This window comes from Lissotriton vulgaris, chromosome 6 (genome assembly GCF_964263255.1).
Source record: "Lissotriton vulgaris chromosome 6, aLisVul1.2, whole genome shotgun sequence".
NCBI lineage: Eukaryota > Metazoa > Chordata > Amphibia > Caudata > Salamandridae > Lissotriton > Lissotriton vulgaris.
This window is the reverse complement of record NC_141694.1, coordinates 66,675,944-66,692,066: the sequence shown is the minus strand read 5'-3', so window position 1 is coordinate 66,692,066 and position 16,123 is coordinate 66,675,944. Positions and strand designations below refer to the sequence as shown.

Below are 16,123 nucleotides of genomic sequence, written 5' to 3'. Positions count from 1 at the left end.
CTGTTGGGAACTCCTTCCTCCATCTGTTCGTGTTCAGCTCTTCCTCCGGCTCCGTCATCAATATTTGCTCCTTGCCACCTGGGTCCAGCTTGATCCCCAAGTCTCCTTGGTCGAGCCACCCCAGGACAGAAGGGCCTTTCTCGGAGATGTACAGTTTACACCTGGCCGCCCTGCCCCTGAACTCGAAGTTCAGCTTTCTGCATCCGGCCATGGGGATTCGATCTCCATTGTATGTGACGGGACGTATGTCCAGCTTATCCAGCTCGGGGCCCAGTTGTGGAGCAAACTTTTCCTCCCATACGTTTCTTGGAATTATGGTGTAAGGTGACCCCGTGTCTGCCACCACTTGGACTTCCACACCCCCTATCGTCATGTCCATGATTGGCTTCATCGTTCTCCTTCTGTCGGTGCCTCGGCCTTGGTCGTTCACGCTCAAGATTTCGTCGTAGATGCAGAGGACTGTGACCACCTCCTCTTCGGTCGCCTCGTCTGGCTCCTCCACTTCTTGGCCCACGTACTTCACTGCGTTCTTGGATGCTTTCTTCCTGCACACTTTTTCATAATGGCCGACGATTCCACAAAACATGCATTTGGCGCGAAGCGCGGGGCACTTCCGGTCGTGCGCCTCGTGCGTCCAACTGCCGCATCTGTAGCAAGGCCGTTTGTTACTTCCGGCCGGTTTGCCGGAGTGGCCTGGGCTGCTTTGCCATTTGTTCGGGCCCTTTTCTGGCTGTTTCCGCGCCAGGTGATCTTTGTGGAGTTCTTCATTGTCCACCTTGTTCACCACACCGCTGGGCACATTCTCTTTCTTCGTGGCTGCTGCACACCTTCACGCCAGTTCGGCTCTCTTGACTATCACCAGCACGTCCTTGAGCGAGGTGTCTCCTGCAGCCCATAGCTTGTCCTGTACGTTCGTGCACGTGGTGTGCATCACCACTTGGTCTTTTATGAATTCACTTTCCCAGTTTGCGTACTTGCATGGGGCCGCCAGTTTCCTTAACGCCGCCACATACTCTTCCACCGTTTCCCCTGGTAGTTGTTTCCTTTTTTGGAAGTTAAACCTGTCCACTGAGACGCATACCGAGGGTTTGAAGTGTTCCTCCAGGTCTTCCATTGCGTGGGCGTATACATCGTCGTCGTCCGCCTCTCTCTTCTTAGGTACCAAGCTTTTGTAGATCCTCAGGTCTTCTGGGCCCAGGTTTAGCAGCAGAATGCGTTTCTTTCTCGGCGGTTTGAATTTCTCCTCACTTTCATCTTCCAGTACTTCTATGAAATTATCTATGTACTCTTTCCAGTCCTCCCATTTCATGAGCGGCTCCCCTGGTCTGGGAAGGAACTGGACTGGCGCTATCGCATAATCCGCTTGTGTGTTCATCTTTTCGCCCCTGGATGTGGGCAGCGCACTTTCCAGGCTTCTTGGGCTCCCTGGTGCACTGTTTTGTTCCTCCTTGTTGAGTAAGGGTGGAGGGCTGCTCCTTTCAGCCCTTTCCTGTTCGGGTGGGGTAGCCAGTGCGGTTGCCTGCGGGCCTTGACCGTGGCTGGCCTCCTGCTTCGGGTGTGTCGCAGTTCACCGACCGGTTGGTCACTGTGCGCCCACGGTGCTCTGTTCCACGTGCTGTTGGCTGCGTCGCGCTCCTTGTGGTGCCCGGTCAGGGTGTGGTCGCTGTGCGTTCCCTCGGGCCTTCCTTGCTCGCTCTGCGACTCCGCTCCGTTCCGCCGTTCTTCGCGTAGTCTGCGTGGTGGGGGTCGTGGGTCGGTATCCCACCCTCGTCGCCACTGTAATGATGTTCTTTCTTCCCCCCCAATAACTCTCGGAGTTGGGTATCGGCGTCACTCTCTTTATTCAAGTCGTAACGTACAAGGAGCGCACAGCATGTCCTTCGCCCAGCCTGCTCGCGCTCTAATGCCGCGCTGCGCACCTCGCGCCCCTACGTCACCGTACGTCACGTGGCTACGTGACGTACCACGTTAGCGCGCTCACTACAGTAATGGCAAAATATATAATCTTGCAGGCCCAGAAGACTCAATGGGGATATTATGACACTGACGGAATCGGCACTTTAAAAGGTACGAATTCTGTTCTGAAATCGAAGAAAGTTTGAGTAATGCAGGATGGACAGTGCATGTTAAGTAAGAATTTCATAGATTTTCAGGTTGCTTAACCATCACACGAAGGGTAAGTGCAAAAACGAGCTAATTAATGATAACGCTGCATCAACCTGTAGTGAAACAGGTAAGAAGTGGCGATGCAATTGCAGTCTTCGAGATAACGTAATGATTTTCCCTAAACGAAGTAGTAAAGCCTGCCTGCAATCTATTTTTAGGGAAACAGATCTCACTTTGAATAATATTTGATACGAAGACTACTGAAGATCAGTGGATAGAAAAAGTGGTAGAAGAGCAGGAGGTAGGTTCAATAATAAATCTTTATGTAAATATAGCGCATTGATCCGAAGTGTAGCCCCAGCTCCTATTGGGTAGAGATTAAGGTGGCATTTTTTCTCTATCTTAAATAGGCAACAGTGTAAAGTCAAGCTGAGGTAAATATCACTTATAATAACTGGTTATCATGCAAATGTGTGCAGTGATTTTATCACAAGTGGTCTCGGTTGTAATGAACCAATTTTCCTTTCACTTTTAAACGCATGGAATGATTTCGACACCGTTTAAACATGTGACTTAACTGTTTGATGTAATTGGTTTAATCTCTAAAGGAGAAGCACGGTGCAGATGTTAAAATGTATACTATGTGCGTGTTATATACTACTTTGCAGAGGTTTCTATTGAGCACATGGTTTTTTGGGGTCTTGTAAGGCTCTGTAAATAAGCTATCAAATTAATTGAAGTGGGGATGGTAATAAAACGTTTTTTGTATTATTTCCAGCCCTGATGAAGCCGATGGGTTATCTATAACCTCGGCGATACGCGTTGGCATGGGATTGGAAGCGAATGTGTAAATAAAAGAAGAAAATTTAAAGAGCCTTGGGACTATTTTGATATTATTGGATTACTGAATCTTTAACTAAGAGACTCAAAGTATTGTGATAACTGGAGTGCTGCAGTGTTGTATCTTTCGATTATAATCTATGTTGGGTTAACAGGATTATGGCCCCCAGAATCTGTTGAGAAGATGAAGCTTGAGGTCCTTTTTGAAGCTGAGGTAGGAGGTGTTGCAACGTAAGTCTTTAGGGAGTGAGTTCCATTTAAGACCCTTGACGACGGGGGAGATGTGATCAAACTGCTTACAATCTGAAATAAGTCTGGCCGCAAGGTTAAGACCGATTTAATTGGGGCTAATTGGACTTTCGGCGTTCCAGCGAGAATGGCATTACCATAGTCCAATCTAGGAGTTGGAATGTATGGAGCCAATGATGTCTGTATTAATGAGGGGATTGCTAAGAGAGAGGGAGTTAAAGTCTTGTCTAAGAGATGAGAGTTCCAACACCAGGATTGAGAGGTGGAGTTCAATATTGAGAAGGGACTGGGTTAAAAGCGTTAAGGGTAGAGTGGCAAGGAGGTCAGGGGGAGAGGAGCATGTTTCATGCTAGTCGGGGAGGGAGGTCTAGGAGGATGGCGGATCATGATGGATTTGTTTTATATATATATATATATATATATATATATATATATATATATATATATATATATATTCCTGTTCACAGCGCGTAGCCACCGCTACGCAAAATGCACTCTTCTTCGATAGGAAGTAGATCACTCCAGTCACTCTTTCCGCTTTCCAAATAAATGTATTATTTCAATTGCTGCATAGTGAGTACGGGCAAAGGAAAAAACCCCAACGCGTTTCGGCGAAGCACTCGCCTTGGTCACGGGTAATTTCAGTGAATGTGCACAAACAATAAATAAAGTTACATGTGACAAATAATCAAAATAAACAGAGGACTCACGCCCACATTCTCGCGGCCATCTTTGATTGGGTTAAATGTTATAATTCTAACATCCGACCAGCTTTGTAAATTCACCAGTGTGAATACTAATACCAATCTACATGATAATCGTAATTAGTAAATGGGGAGTTATTTACATGACACCAGAAGACTTTCCAATCCCTGACTTCCATGTCTATTTAAACTATAACACACCATATAGTAACCGAATTTGGATAACGTTTTGACTCGTATCCTCTAGACGAGTCATGCAGTAAAATATATTCCATGCACAGCATAACCAACTTATTGCAACCAAACTGACATTTCCCCAGTGGGCAACGTTCCAATTAATAGCATTACTACATGTTTTATATTGTCACAAAACATATTGACGGGGTATAATGTACATTCCGAAGTGAGAGTTCCAAAATAAAGTCCAGAAATATAGTAATCCAATTTCCATAGCCCAAGTGGGATTCTTGTCCGGTAAACCGCTACACTCCCGTATCCTAAAACTAAGAAAAAAGGTGGGGGCCGATCAGATAAAGACAGTAATGCGTTCTAATATGCACCACATCTGGCCCTTGGTGGGTCCTGAGTCTTCAATAAGAGTGAATTAAAATCAAATTTCATGTGTGTAACATAAATTAAACAGTTTAAAATATACAGCGAAGCACTTGGTTGACATTGGGCATAACTACATCATGACAACTGACAATATGCAAGTGTGGCACTTACAAATAGTGCATATTCTGTAAACGAACCACACTTAATTAGAGTATCATTGTGTATAGCATCCTGATTCCATCAATCTAATCAATCTCCTAAGTGCCATTTCATTTCTTCCTCAGAATTAAGGCCTCTGGGTATAAGGGTATCCAGCTCGAGAATGTATCTATTCTCCATTTGTCTCAGCTTCCGAATCTTATCGCCTCCTCTGTTGATGTTAGGAAGTTTGTCAATTATGAAGAACTTGAGCAGATTACTGTTGCTCCTGTGAAGTTCTTATTCCTATTATTGGATTACTATATTTCTGGACTTTATTTTGGAACTCTTCTGGGTCCCGGTTCAAGTTGCGAGGCAATCTGTGTTTGGACATTAATTGTTAGAACCGGGCATGCTTGCCCTCTGGGATTTCCCTTCCAGTTTGTGGCGAGTTGGGAGCTGAAAGAAAAAACTTCTGGATGCTGCGAGCTGGGGCTGTAATTCTACAGTGAGTGGTGAATTGAAAAACAAACTGTGCATTTGGGCTGACTGCATTACAGCGCTTGGGGACAGACAAGTAAGAGGAAAGGTACACGCAAATTGGAGCGCTTCCCTTTAATAATGTCAATGTATTTCCCCCTGCGCTCTCTGCAAAAGAATACGGCCTGCGGTGATTAAAAGAATCACGTGGGTCATTTGAAAGTCAGAAACTCCTCCCGTGATCAAGGCTTGCAGAAGCAGAAAAGTTGGGAAGAGGACGCCTAATGCCTTCGTGCTGTTCCACATATTAAATGAAATTACAGCAATCCAGCCAGAGTCGGTGGGCCTCTTTCTTTGAAGGAGGGAAATGATGGTATTTACAACTGGAAGCCCCGCGCCAGCCTCACTGACCGGCCTTCTGGGTCCCGGTTCAAGTTGCAAGGCAATCTGTGTTTGGACATTAATTGTTAGAACCGGGCATGCTTGCACTCTGGGATTTCCCTTCCAGTTTGTGGCGAGTTGGGAGCTGAAAGAAAAAACTTCTGGATGCTGCGAGCTGGGGCTGTAATTCTACAGTGAGTGGTGAATTGAAAAACAAACTGTGCATTTGGGCTGACTGCATTACAGCGCTTGGGGACAGACAAGTAAGAGGAAAGGTACACGCAAATTGGAGCGCTTCCCTTTAATAATGTCAATGTATTTCCCCCTGCGCTCTCTGCAAAAGAATACGGCCTGCGGTGATTAAAAGAATCACGTGGGTCATTTGAAAGTCAGAGACTCCTCCCGTGATCAAGGCTTGCAGAAGCAGAAACGTAGGGAAAAGGACGCCTAATGCCTTCGTGCTGTTCCACATATTAAATGAAATTACAGCAATCCAGCCAGAGTCGGTGGGCCTCTTTCTTTGAAGGAGGGAAATGATGGTATTTACAATTGGAAGCCCCGCGCCAGCCTCACTGACCGGCCTTCTGGGTCCCGATTCAAGTTGCGAGGCAATCTGTGTTTGGATATATATATATATATATATATATATATATATATATATATATATATATATATATATATATATATATATATGTTCAAAAAGGTGTCCTGTGCTTAAAGGACGCCACTCCACACTCCACTCCACTCCAGGGAATAAAGGGTTGGAACGTGCAGCTGGACACTCACTGCTTTGCCCTATGAGGAAGAGGCTGCTGCCTCGAAACGCGTCAGGGCGTCATTGAAGATTTCTCTGCAGGAAGCTGCCTGTTTGAAAATAAAGGTTCGATGAACTAATCTTTGTGGAGTGGCGTCCTTTAAGCACAGGACACCTTTTTGAACATATTTACGCGGCAGTCCGGCCGTGGAAGGATGCACCGCCCGATTAAATCAAAAGCGGGTCTTCATGCCTGAATTATGCTGGTATGGCGGCTCAAAGACCGTCTTAATTAACAGACAGCTATCCCAACGGAGCCCCATTGGAGGGGTCACAAAAGACTGTAAAAGCAACACGAAGGTGAGTGCTCGGCAAATAAAGCACTACAACGCCCAGCATGCTGTGAAAGTACCCTGTGGGAGCGGCATGCAGAGAAGGGAATAAAGGGTTGGCACGTGCAGCTGGACACTTACTGCTTTGCCCTATGAGGAAGAGGCTGCTGCCTCGAAACGCGTCAGGGCGTCATTGAAGATTTCTCTGCAGGAAGCTGCCTGTTTGAAAATAAAGGTTCGATGAACTAATCTTTGTGGAGTGGCGTCCTTTAAGCACAGGACACCTTTTTGAACATATTTACGCGGCAGTCCGGCCGTGGAAGGATGCACCGCCCGATTAAATCAAAAGCGGGTCTTCATGCCTGAATTATGCTGGTATGGCGGCGCAAAGACCATCTTAATTAACAGACAGCTATCCCAACGGAGCCCCATTGGAGGGGTCACAAAAGACTGTAAAAGCAACACGAAGGTGAGTGCTCGGCAAATAAAGCACTACAACGCCCAGCATGCTGTGAAAGTACCCTGTGGGAGCGGCATGCAGAGAAGGGAATAAAGGGTTGGAACGTGCAGCTGGACACTACTGCTTTGCCCTATGAGGAAGAGGCTGCTGCCTCGAAACGCGTCAGGGCGTCATTGAAGATTTCTCTGCAGGAAGCTGCCTGTTTGAAAATAAAGGTTCGATGAACTAATCTTTGTGGAGTGGCGTCCTTTAAGCACAGGACACCTTTTTGAACATATATATATATATATATATATATATATATATATATATATATATATATAATTCACACAAGAGTTGCCTCAAAACAGAAGAGCCCAGCAACAGGTAGATTTGCCTCCAATTTTAATGCAAACTGCAGCATGTATGAGCCGGACAACACCAACATAGTTCGTTTTGCCAAAGCGTTTCGGGCCATCCGCCCTTTGTCATAGGCTAGTTGTAAAGTGTGGAGAGACCGTACGGAGTTTAAATGCACAGTGATTCAATGCGATACCTGCCTCTGTAGGCGTGGCCACCAGCGTGGCCTGCTGGTATCGGTAGTGCACCAATGTCTTCCTCTGGTGAGTTGCTTTTTCGTATCTCCACACCAATGTCACAGAACCCTGTTACCAGCACAAAGGTCGCCCGTGCGAGCTCGCCCACACAATTGAACGTATACTTGCGAACAGGTATACATGACACATTCTGGCACGGGCGCGTACGAGATGTGGCCGAGATCACTGAAGTGAACGCGACCCCATGCTCGATCCCTAGTTCCAGCATCAAAGAAGTCAGCACGGCTCGGCCCAAGGTGGAGTGCTACCTTGTAAAATGTGCATTTGTAAAGCGGAGTACCACCCAAGGATACCAAATCACCGTAGACAGATGTTTATTGTTACCCACTCAATGGTACTCATTTTATTGATCTCCAAAGGATGAAAAGCTGAGGGGGCCCATTAGGACATGAACCTGAGACTGTGGGTCGAATACAGGCCCAGATAGTGGGAGCATTAGTCCACTAAGCCACCAGGCGCCGCAGAATTGGAGCGGGCTTAAATTACTAAACATTCAAAGCACCTGCTGGTACAGATTTGACCAGGATCCTGTGTGTGAACGCGACACTGAGGCTCGAACCCCCAAGTCGGCCACCGGGCTCGACCCAGAAGTGTGAAGCGCTTACAGGAGCCGCTTCCTAGAATGCCTGAAAGAGTGGGCAGGAAAGGTGAAGTGGCCAGAATCACTAACGTGAAACGCAACCCCAACGCGTGCAATCATAATGTGACAAAATTACTGAAATTGACGCGACTAATCGGCTAAGCTAATGCTCGACCAGTTTCCCCTGCATCGTTGTCGACAACTGTAACTGAACGGCTAGACCACCAGACCCGGAAGGCGGGTAGCGGCTAATCTTGCCAAACACGGCCCTTGGAGAATGCGCAGAATGATTCCGCCAACGGCCCCGTATCCGGCCGCAAGCAGGGGAGATGGCCTAACAATACCCGGGGCACTTGTCTCAGCCCCACCCCAGCGCCCCCTTAGGCAAAGACAGGGGACAGAGAGATGGTAGCATTTGGGGGTGATAAATGTTGTATCTAGACCGGGAAGACCCAAGCCCATGCGGGTCTGGAGCCCGATGGTGCTCCCCAACTGGCCCCAGCCCACGATCGACCCTGTCTGCCGCCCCAGCGTTTGACAATAGGTGGCACAAAGCGCGCACCCACGATGGCTGGGTGATCGGGCCCAGACGCTCCCCGACCTCCTGCCCTCTGCCCCTCCCATGTCCGATGGGCACCCGAATGGCCACTCTGGCCATGGCTACGCCCAGAGCAAACACCCGCATTGATGGGCGTCCAGCGGGGCTGGAGACATCAGGACTGTCAACCCCCCCTCGGCTCAGCCCCCAGCTAACCCACGCAGTCGGGGTGGAACCCAGGGGCATTGCTGCCCTCGGGACCGGACCGGCCCTCCTCCGCTCCTGTGTGCGTACTCGCCCTGCAAGGTCCGCACCGGCCCCCAGGGCATGACGCACATCCAAGCGAACGCGCTTCCCCTAAGCTCGTGACCACCCACCCCCCCATTGCTGAAAGCCATGGTCCCTATGCAGCACAGAAGGTGAGTCCCGGAGCTGTGGTGCCGTGCATTTGCCACCACCAAGCAGCCCGCTGACCCTGCCGCGGGTAAGCAGGCTGACCTCCGCCCCGGAGCGGGGGGGAGCCATACTGAGGTCGTATGGTCCAGCGGGCCAAGCAGAAGTGCGGCACGAGGACAGTTGCCAGCACCAGGGACCCACCGGCCCTGACCGCGGGTGAGCGTGCCGACCACCACCCCTGTCTGCCCGCCGTGAAGCATGGTACAGTGTCCACTCCCAACCAGGCATAACCCTGCCACCTCGAGCCTGGGAAGGGGGGCGCCATAGGCAGGCCCAATCCCACACGGCCGCACACCTGTCCGACTATTAGATAAGCGCTGCCCTAAAGCCATTGAAAGGCGCTATCCTACAGGCTACAAAGCGCTGTGGAAAGAGGCAGCCCCCCCGGAGAGAGCCGCGCGGGGAGGTGATGCGACCGAACAATTTACAGCAATTGTAAAGCGTTGTCCTAGGCCAACGCAAAGCGCTACCCTTACGGGCCTAAGGGCGCTGAGAAATGGGCCTAACCCCCCCCCCCCCAGGGAGAGCCGAGACATAGGCGTGTGGGGAGGTGCTGCCGCCGAAAAAGAAAATTACCGCAATTTTTTAGTGCTGTCCTAGGCCGTGGTAAGGCGCTACCCTTTCGGGCCTAAAGGTGCGGAGAAATAGGCCTAACACCCCCCCCCCTCCCGAGGGAGACGAAACATAGGCGTGTGCTGCGGCCGAACAATTACAGCAAATTAAAAGCGCTATCCTAAGCCAAAGTAAAGCGCAGCACTTACGGGCCAAAAGGCGCCGTGAAAGAGGCCTGATCCCCCCCATAGAGAGCTGTGACATATGCGTGTGGGGAGGTGCAGCGGCCGAACAATTTATAAATTGTAAAGCGCTATCCTTAAGCCAAAGTAAAGCGCTGCCATTACGGGCATGAAAGCGCACTGGAAGAAGGCCCTCCTCCCCGGGTGCGGCTGCGGCCTTGCAACTAAACAAAGTTGCCCGAAAGGAGGCAAGGCCGGGACAGCGGCTGAGACAGTGCCCCTCACGGGCGATGCCCGCATGGTGAGGCCCCTACATGGGGAGGTAGAGGGAGGTGGAACTAGGCCCGCAATGGACTAACCACTGGTCGATGTGACCTCGATGTAGCAGCTGCGAACGGCGCCGCGTCAGGGGCGGGGGCAGTAATATAAATCACGGGGCCGCCCCAGGCCACCCAAACTACCGACAGGGACCGCGTGCCTACAACGGTCGTCCAGCCCCATTCCTGCCCGGGAAAAGGTCCCCTTACGCATGTAGCGGGGGGGCCAGAGTTAACCGTTTGCAGCGCTGGTATCTAACAGCTTCCCTCCGATGCAATGAGATGCGAGGGTGGGCGCGCCGTTCAATCGGCGAAATAATGTGCGGCAAGGCCCCGGACGGGACAGCCCCCCGATGGCTGGGTGTCCCAAGGCCGCCCGCAGCACTAGCCAGAGCAACCCCCTCGTGGGTTTGCGCGACCCGGATTCCCAGTGCCGCCCCATCCTCCTCAGCGGCCCGCTGCTATGCAGGCCCCCAAACCCGGCTCAACCTCCCAGAAAGAGGGAGTAGGCGGAGGGGGAAGAACACGGCCCTTATGCCCACCTTACTGCAAGTCCTAAAAGAGTGTCCCATGACCCGACTCGCGACGTCCAGAGTGGCAAAGAGGCTGCTAAAATGGCGAGGGGAAGTTATATACCCCTCGCCTTGCCTGCCGCCCTGGACGCGCGTCACTGGCCCGCCCACGCTCCAGCCGGGCACCACCTGCCCGGGGATGAGTGGTTGACCAAAGTAGGGGGGGCGGGGGAAGCCCTCTGGGACTACGGGCCCACCCTCCTGATGGCCTCGCGCAGCCGCAAAGGTTTCAGAGCGCTTTACACGAGCACCAGTTGCGTTACAGTCGGACTCATTAACTTCGAGGCCGGGGACGGGGAGATTAAGTGATTTGCCCAGAATCACAGGATGCTTGAGCCTCCCACCAGCCTTGAGCCTGGGCCCCAGCTTCAAAGTTGGCCATTCTAGCTGTTATGCCACATCCTTTCCCCTCCGAATATCCTGTCACAAAATACTGGGTGCAAATTGTTACCAGTATTTTTGAGACCAGTAAAGATTTTTACTAATAGATCAGTTCTTAGAAATCTAAATTTCGATCTAATTTTCAATCTAAACTACCTCGTGAATATTAATATGGTAGGCTGCAAATTGCGGAGCACTATAGTTAGAGGCTATCACAGGGATGGTGTCCTGGTCGGAAAAGTAGAACACCATGTCTGTTCTTGACTTGCAGTAGAGTAGACTTGTTTTACTGCAGTCTGATTTACTTAAAAGAAACAAGACTGCGTTTAAAATGAAAAGTTTACTTTTTGTTTGTTCGTTTAGTGGTTTTGTGGACCACTGCCTACCCTTCAAGAGTTTTTTTTATAGTCCCCCTCCCCTTGCTGCCTCCCTCACCTACTCTTAAAAAAGCTTTTGCACTTTATTTTATTTTTTTATTTACCTATCCAACTTGGAGCGCTAAATAAGACAAAAGGTGCCGTCATAATTTATAGGACCATGCGTGTGTGGTGCTCACGCCTACAAAACAAAGTTGCAGTTGCATCATAGGCTATTTTGTATTCCTTTTTTCTGCCATGCTGCACAGCATGGCCAAAACCATTCACAATCCAGGAAGTCCCAGAGTCCAGATCTAGTTTTCTCTTTCTATGTGTGCTGCAGAATGCAGCATACGTCACAGAGGAAACAATGGGGAGAAATAAAGATATTGTACCTCGTTACTCCTCGCCTCAAGAGGCGTAAGGATTTGGGGCTTCCCCAGGTTGACATGATTTTGTAAATCACCAGAGGTGTTGTGGGGGAAAACCCACTGCAACGCCCATGAAACGCCTCCGGGCGCAGAATAAGGCAACGCTGCGGTTTGCGGTGCACCGCTGTACTCAAGATTTATGAGGCCACTCAAGGCCATGAAGGGTGGCTTTGCCTGGATTCATACATCTGATACAGAGCCCTGCATTACACGTGTACCATTTTGCGTGGTGCAAAAGTGACAAAGGGTTCTCATAAATAAACCCCTTGGTGTGTCCGTCTGTTATGTGCAGATCCTTGGTGATACCCAATTGTGCTTAGTCAACCCTGCGTTTTCCTGTCTCATGATAGTGCTTCTAAAATAAGAGCCCGTGGGGGGGTTGATTGAACCACATGGCACTAAGGTTCCAGCAGGTGCTGAGATTAACCTACCTTCCTTCTGTGTTTTCCAGGGTTCAAGCTGAATAACAAAATCATTCAGGTGCTGGTGGCTCGCTATTCCGACACCGAATTGGGGGTGGACTTCGATAACTTTTTCTGTGCCCTGGTGAAGCTGGAGGCCGCGTTCAGTGAGTGCTTTTTTGCCCTGCTAACTCTCTTCTCACACTTCTTCCATGTACTTCTGTATAGTAATTCTTCATAGTTGAGATGCTTTTGGCCTTCCGTGCCCATATGGCTTGTGAATGTCTTGGCAGGGATGTCACGTTGTACAATGTTGAACAAGCTCTTGACCTGCACTTACATCAAAACTAATTCTTCCTTCTTTGCTTTAGGACTCTTCAACTCGAAAGCCAAAGATGACAGTGAAACGTCCGCCATGGGCCTGGCCAAGGTGAGTCGCTCAGAGCACCCACTTCTATTTCCAATTGAAGGCAATGATAAGTGCATTAGGCGCCTAACAGCTGTAGGCAGAAACTGTTGTGCATGGAAGTCCCTTTGAATCAGAATCAGCTCTGCCAAGTACCATCATCAGGCATTAGAGTTATGCACTTCAGTGTGGTGGTCCGCATCACCCCACTGAAATGCAAATCCATGCCTTATAGCACCTCATCAGTAACCCTGAGTGGAGTATGCAGAGTGGTGCCCCGCGTAGTTCCAAGGAGTTTAAAAAAAACTCAGTGGAACTACGCTCCACGCCCTTCCCCCTCCCAAAGTTATTACAAAAATTTAAAAGGCACTTATCTGCCGAGTCTGCCTCAGCTGCCTCCTCCTTGCAATGGCTGCTCTCTCCTGCCCGCACTGAATAACCCCTAAGGTGTAGGCCTTGCGCTTGCGCATTCACAAGACGCACAACGTAGTGGTTATTCAATGCGAGGAGTAGGCAGGAGAGAGCAGCCATTGAGAGGAGGAGCCAGGAGAGGCAGACATAGCAGGTAAGTGCCTTTTAAATTATTTGTAATAACTTTGGGAGGGTGGAGGGACCGGATAACTACGCTCCACTACAGAGTCATAATTTTGACTGAACTCTGCGTTCCCAGCGGAACGTGGAGTTGGCAAAACTACGGAAAGCTCGCTGGTAGAGCGTAGTTACCCGCCCAGTCAAAATGCACATACGAGTTGAATCCACTGCAAGTTTTCAGTAGATGTGGCTACAAAAGGAGCCCTTTTATAAAAAAAAAGAAGCTTAGAATATACATACAGGAGGAAGTCTACACATAGCATTTAAGCATAACATAAGACTGCACTTGGATCCTGTAGATCATGAGTGCCTAGAGTCTATCCAGGAGCGCTAGGTCCTTGCCAGATGTTCACAACAGTAAATGTGTGTAAACAGCAATTCCATTTTTACATTACATATATATTTCTTATACTCATTTCCTGAAAGCATGGCTCAGGATCTTCTTGAGTTATGAGAAGCAAGAAACTGACTAAACGTAAAGGTTATCAGGCTCCTGTTCCTATGCATTGACAAAGCCTGATAGACACTTAGAGGCTGGGCCACTGGAATTATGTAGCACTAAAAAAAGACATTATGTGCCATAGTTGGCTAAAATATGAGAAAAAAGAAGAACAATTATGTGGCATATTGTGACACTTTCTTTGGCAGAATTATTTAGCTGTTTTTGCATTTAACACAAAATATTAATACGCGGATAAATGTTTCACCTCACTAGTACCAGACTACGGCAAGCACTAACTGGACGATGAGCAGTTAACCGTTTGAATGATCTGCCACTGTGCGCCACCACCTGTGGCACTTTTCTTTTTTTTCAATATCTTTTGATGCATTTGAGCTAAAAATATCCTCAAATCAAATGCATTATATGGTAGATTATTATTGAACTGAGCCACCTTCTTAGACAAAGTATGAAGTCCACCATAGGTATAATCCCTCAGGCCAATGGGGGTACGATTGTGCTATTTCCCATGGTTCTGGATGAAGGAGGATTGATATTGGGTAAAGAAATCACATATTTGTAGAACACAAGCAATCAGACAATGTTGATGGGGGTAGGACACAGTCACAATGATTGCAGATATTTAAAATATGCTCCATTATAGTGTGTCCTCTCCAGTGGCCAGTGATGGTGTGGTTGCTGGTATACTGATCAAATGTTGGTGTGTTTTTGCCTTCTCAGTGGCTGACGTTGCAAATGCGTGGTTGAAAAGCGAGAAGTGGTCTGCCTGCTAAGACCCCGCCATGGGGTTGGCCCATGTGTCCTGCAAGTGTCTCCCTCCTCCTCCTGAAAACAAGAAGAGAAAAATTATCTTTTCACTATTGTAACCACTATTTCTTTCCTTATTCGCCTCATTCTGCTAAACCCTGCCTTTACACTGCCTTTGAAGATGAATGTGATGCCCTTTACATGCCTAGCTGTTGGACAGACTTCTGAACCTAATAAAAGTATGAGCTTACTTCTTTATCATCATTGAAATGTTATTTTTGGTTGAGCACCATGAACAAGGAAAATCATCACAATAAAAAAACAAAAACGCATACGTATTCACTTTGTCTTAAAAATATAGAAATACATCTTTTTTTTATTAATAACAATATGTCATGAAATCTATAAGCACATAGAAAGTAAACCAGAATTCCATAGTATGAAACATTCCAATATTCACAGGTACACCTGGAACAAACTTAAAATTCTATAATCCTATCTTTTTGATGAAACGATTTAGCATAATAAAGCCTTTGTTAAAAATAAATCAAATTGCTTTAGATCAAATTGTTTTAAGTGTACATGTATGTGTGTGTGTGTGTGTGTATGTGTGGTGCATTTGTTGCTGTAGATACACATGTTCTGCATCCTCCTGCCATCTGGTGTTGGGCTCAGACATTTGCAGGTTGTTATTGTTCGGAGACAGGCTTCTAGGCACAAGGTATAGTATGACTCCTCTCTTTCAGTTCAAATGTAGTTTATTGTTAATCATATAAGTCATTTTTACAAATTAAAGGTAAATATTCAAAGAGAAGGTATACAGTAAAATAGACAACATTTATATTCAAAAGGAAATAAACTGCAGAGAGAACCAGCATTAATGAAATATACAACAATTGTTGATGTATGGTAACCAAAATGATGATAGAATGTTTGTTAATAGAAATTAGATAAAGCAACAAAGGGAACTCATGGTGGTTTAGGACCAGATGTAGGAGCCCTAATACCGGTCGGAAATGGCCGAATTCGGCCGTTACCGACCGGTATTAGGGTTTTCTAATGTAGGGGGCCTATATTTTACCGATTCGGTAAATCCAGATGTAGCTGGCACTACAAAGAGTGCCACAGGCCCTTTAGGAGTCGGTATTTACCACCCGATCCTATTGGGTGGTAAAATACCGAATTCAGGTGTACATGCCTGTGCCATGTGACACACAGACATGCCCTTAGGGCATGCATGTGTGCCACATGGCACACAAGCCTGGAACTGGGGTGGTACAGGGTGTCAAAGTGACACCCCGTTCCCCCTTGCAGGATTCGGTATTTACCGATTCGGTAAATACCGAATCGGTGTTTCCCATTGATTCCGATGGGCTTCAAGGCCCATAGGAATCAATAGGAAATACCGATTCGGTATTTACCGAATCAGTAAATACCGAATCTTACAGATTCGGTAATTGTAAAATTAAAATTACCTACATCTGCTTCCTTCCTATTTACCTACTCTTAAATACCGAATCGGTAAAATTCGGTATTTAAGAGTAGGTACATCGGAATT

The 16,123-nt window shown here is 47.9% G+C and overlaps 1 protein-coding gene across 1 annotated transcript in view; it reads left to right on the top strand.

Moving 5' to 3' along the window:
- Positions 1-15,103, top strand: part of LOC147706795 (calpain-1 catalytic subunit-like) — a 590,138-nt gene extending 575,035 nt beyond the window's left edge. The window contains exons 18-20 of the mRNA XM_086925927.1: positions 12,412-12,528; positions 12,733-12,791; positions 14,539-15,103. Coding sequence (XP_086782053.1) covers positions 12,412-12,528; positions 12,733-12,791; positions 14,539-14,565 — 203 coding nt within the window. The 3' untranslated portion in view covers positions 14,566-15,103. The remainder of the gene's footprint in view (positions 1-12,411; positions 12,529-12,732; positions 12,792-14,538) is intronic.
- The last annotated feature ends 1,020 nt before the right edge of the window (positions 15,104-16,123 follow it).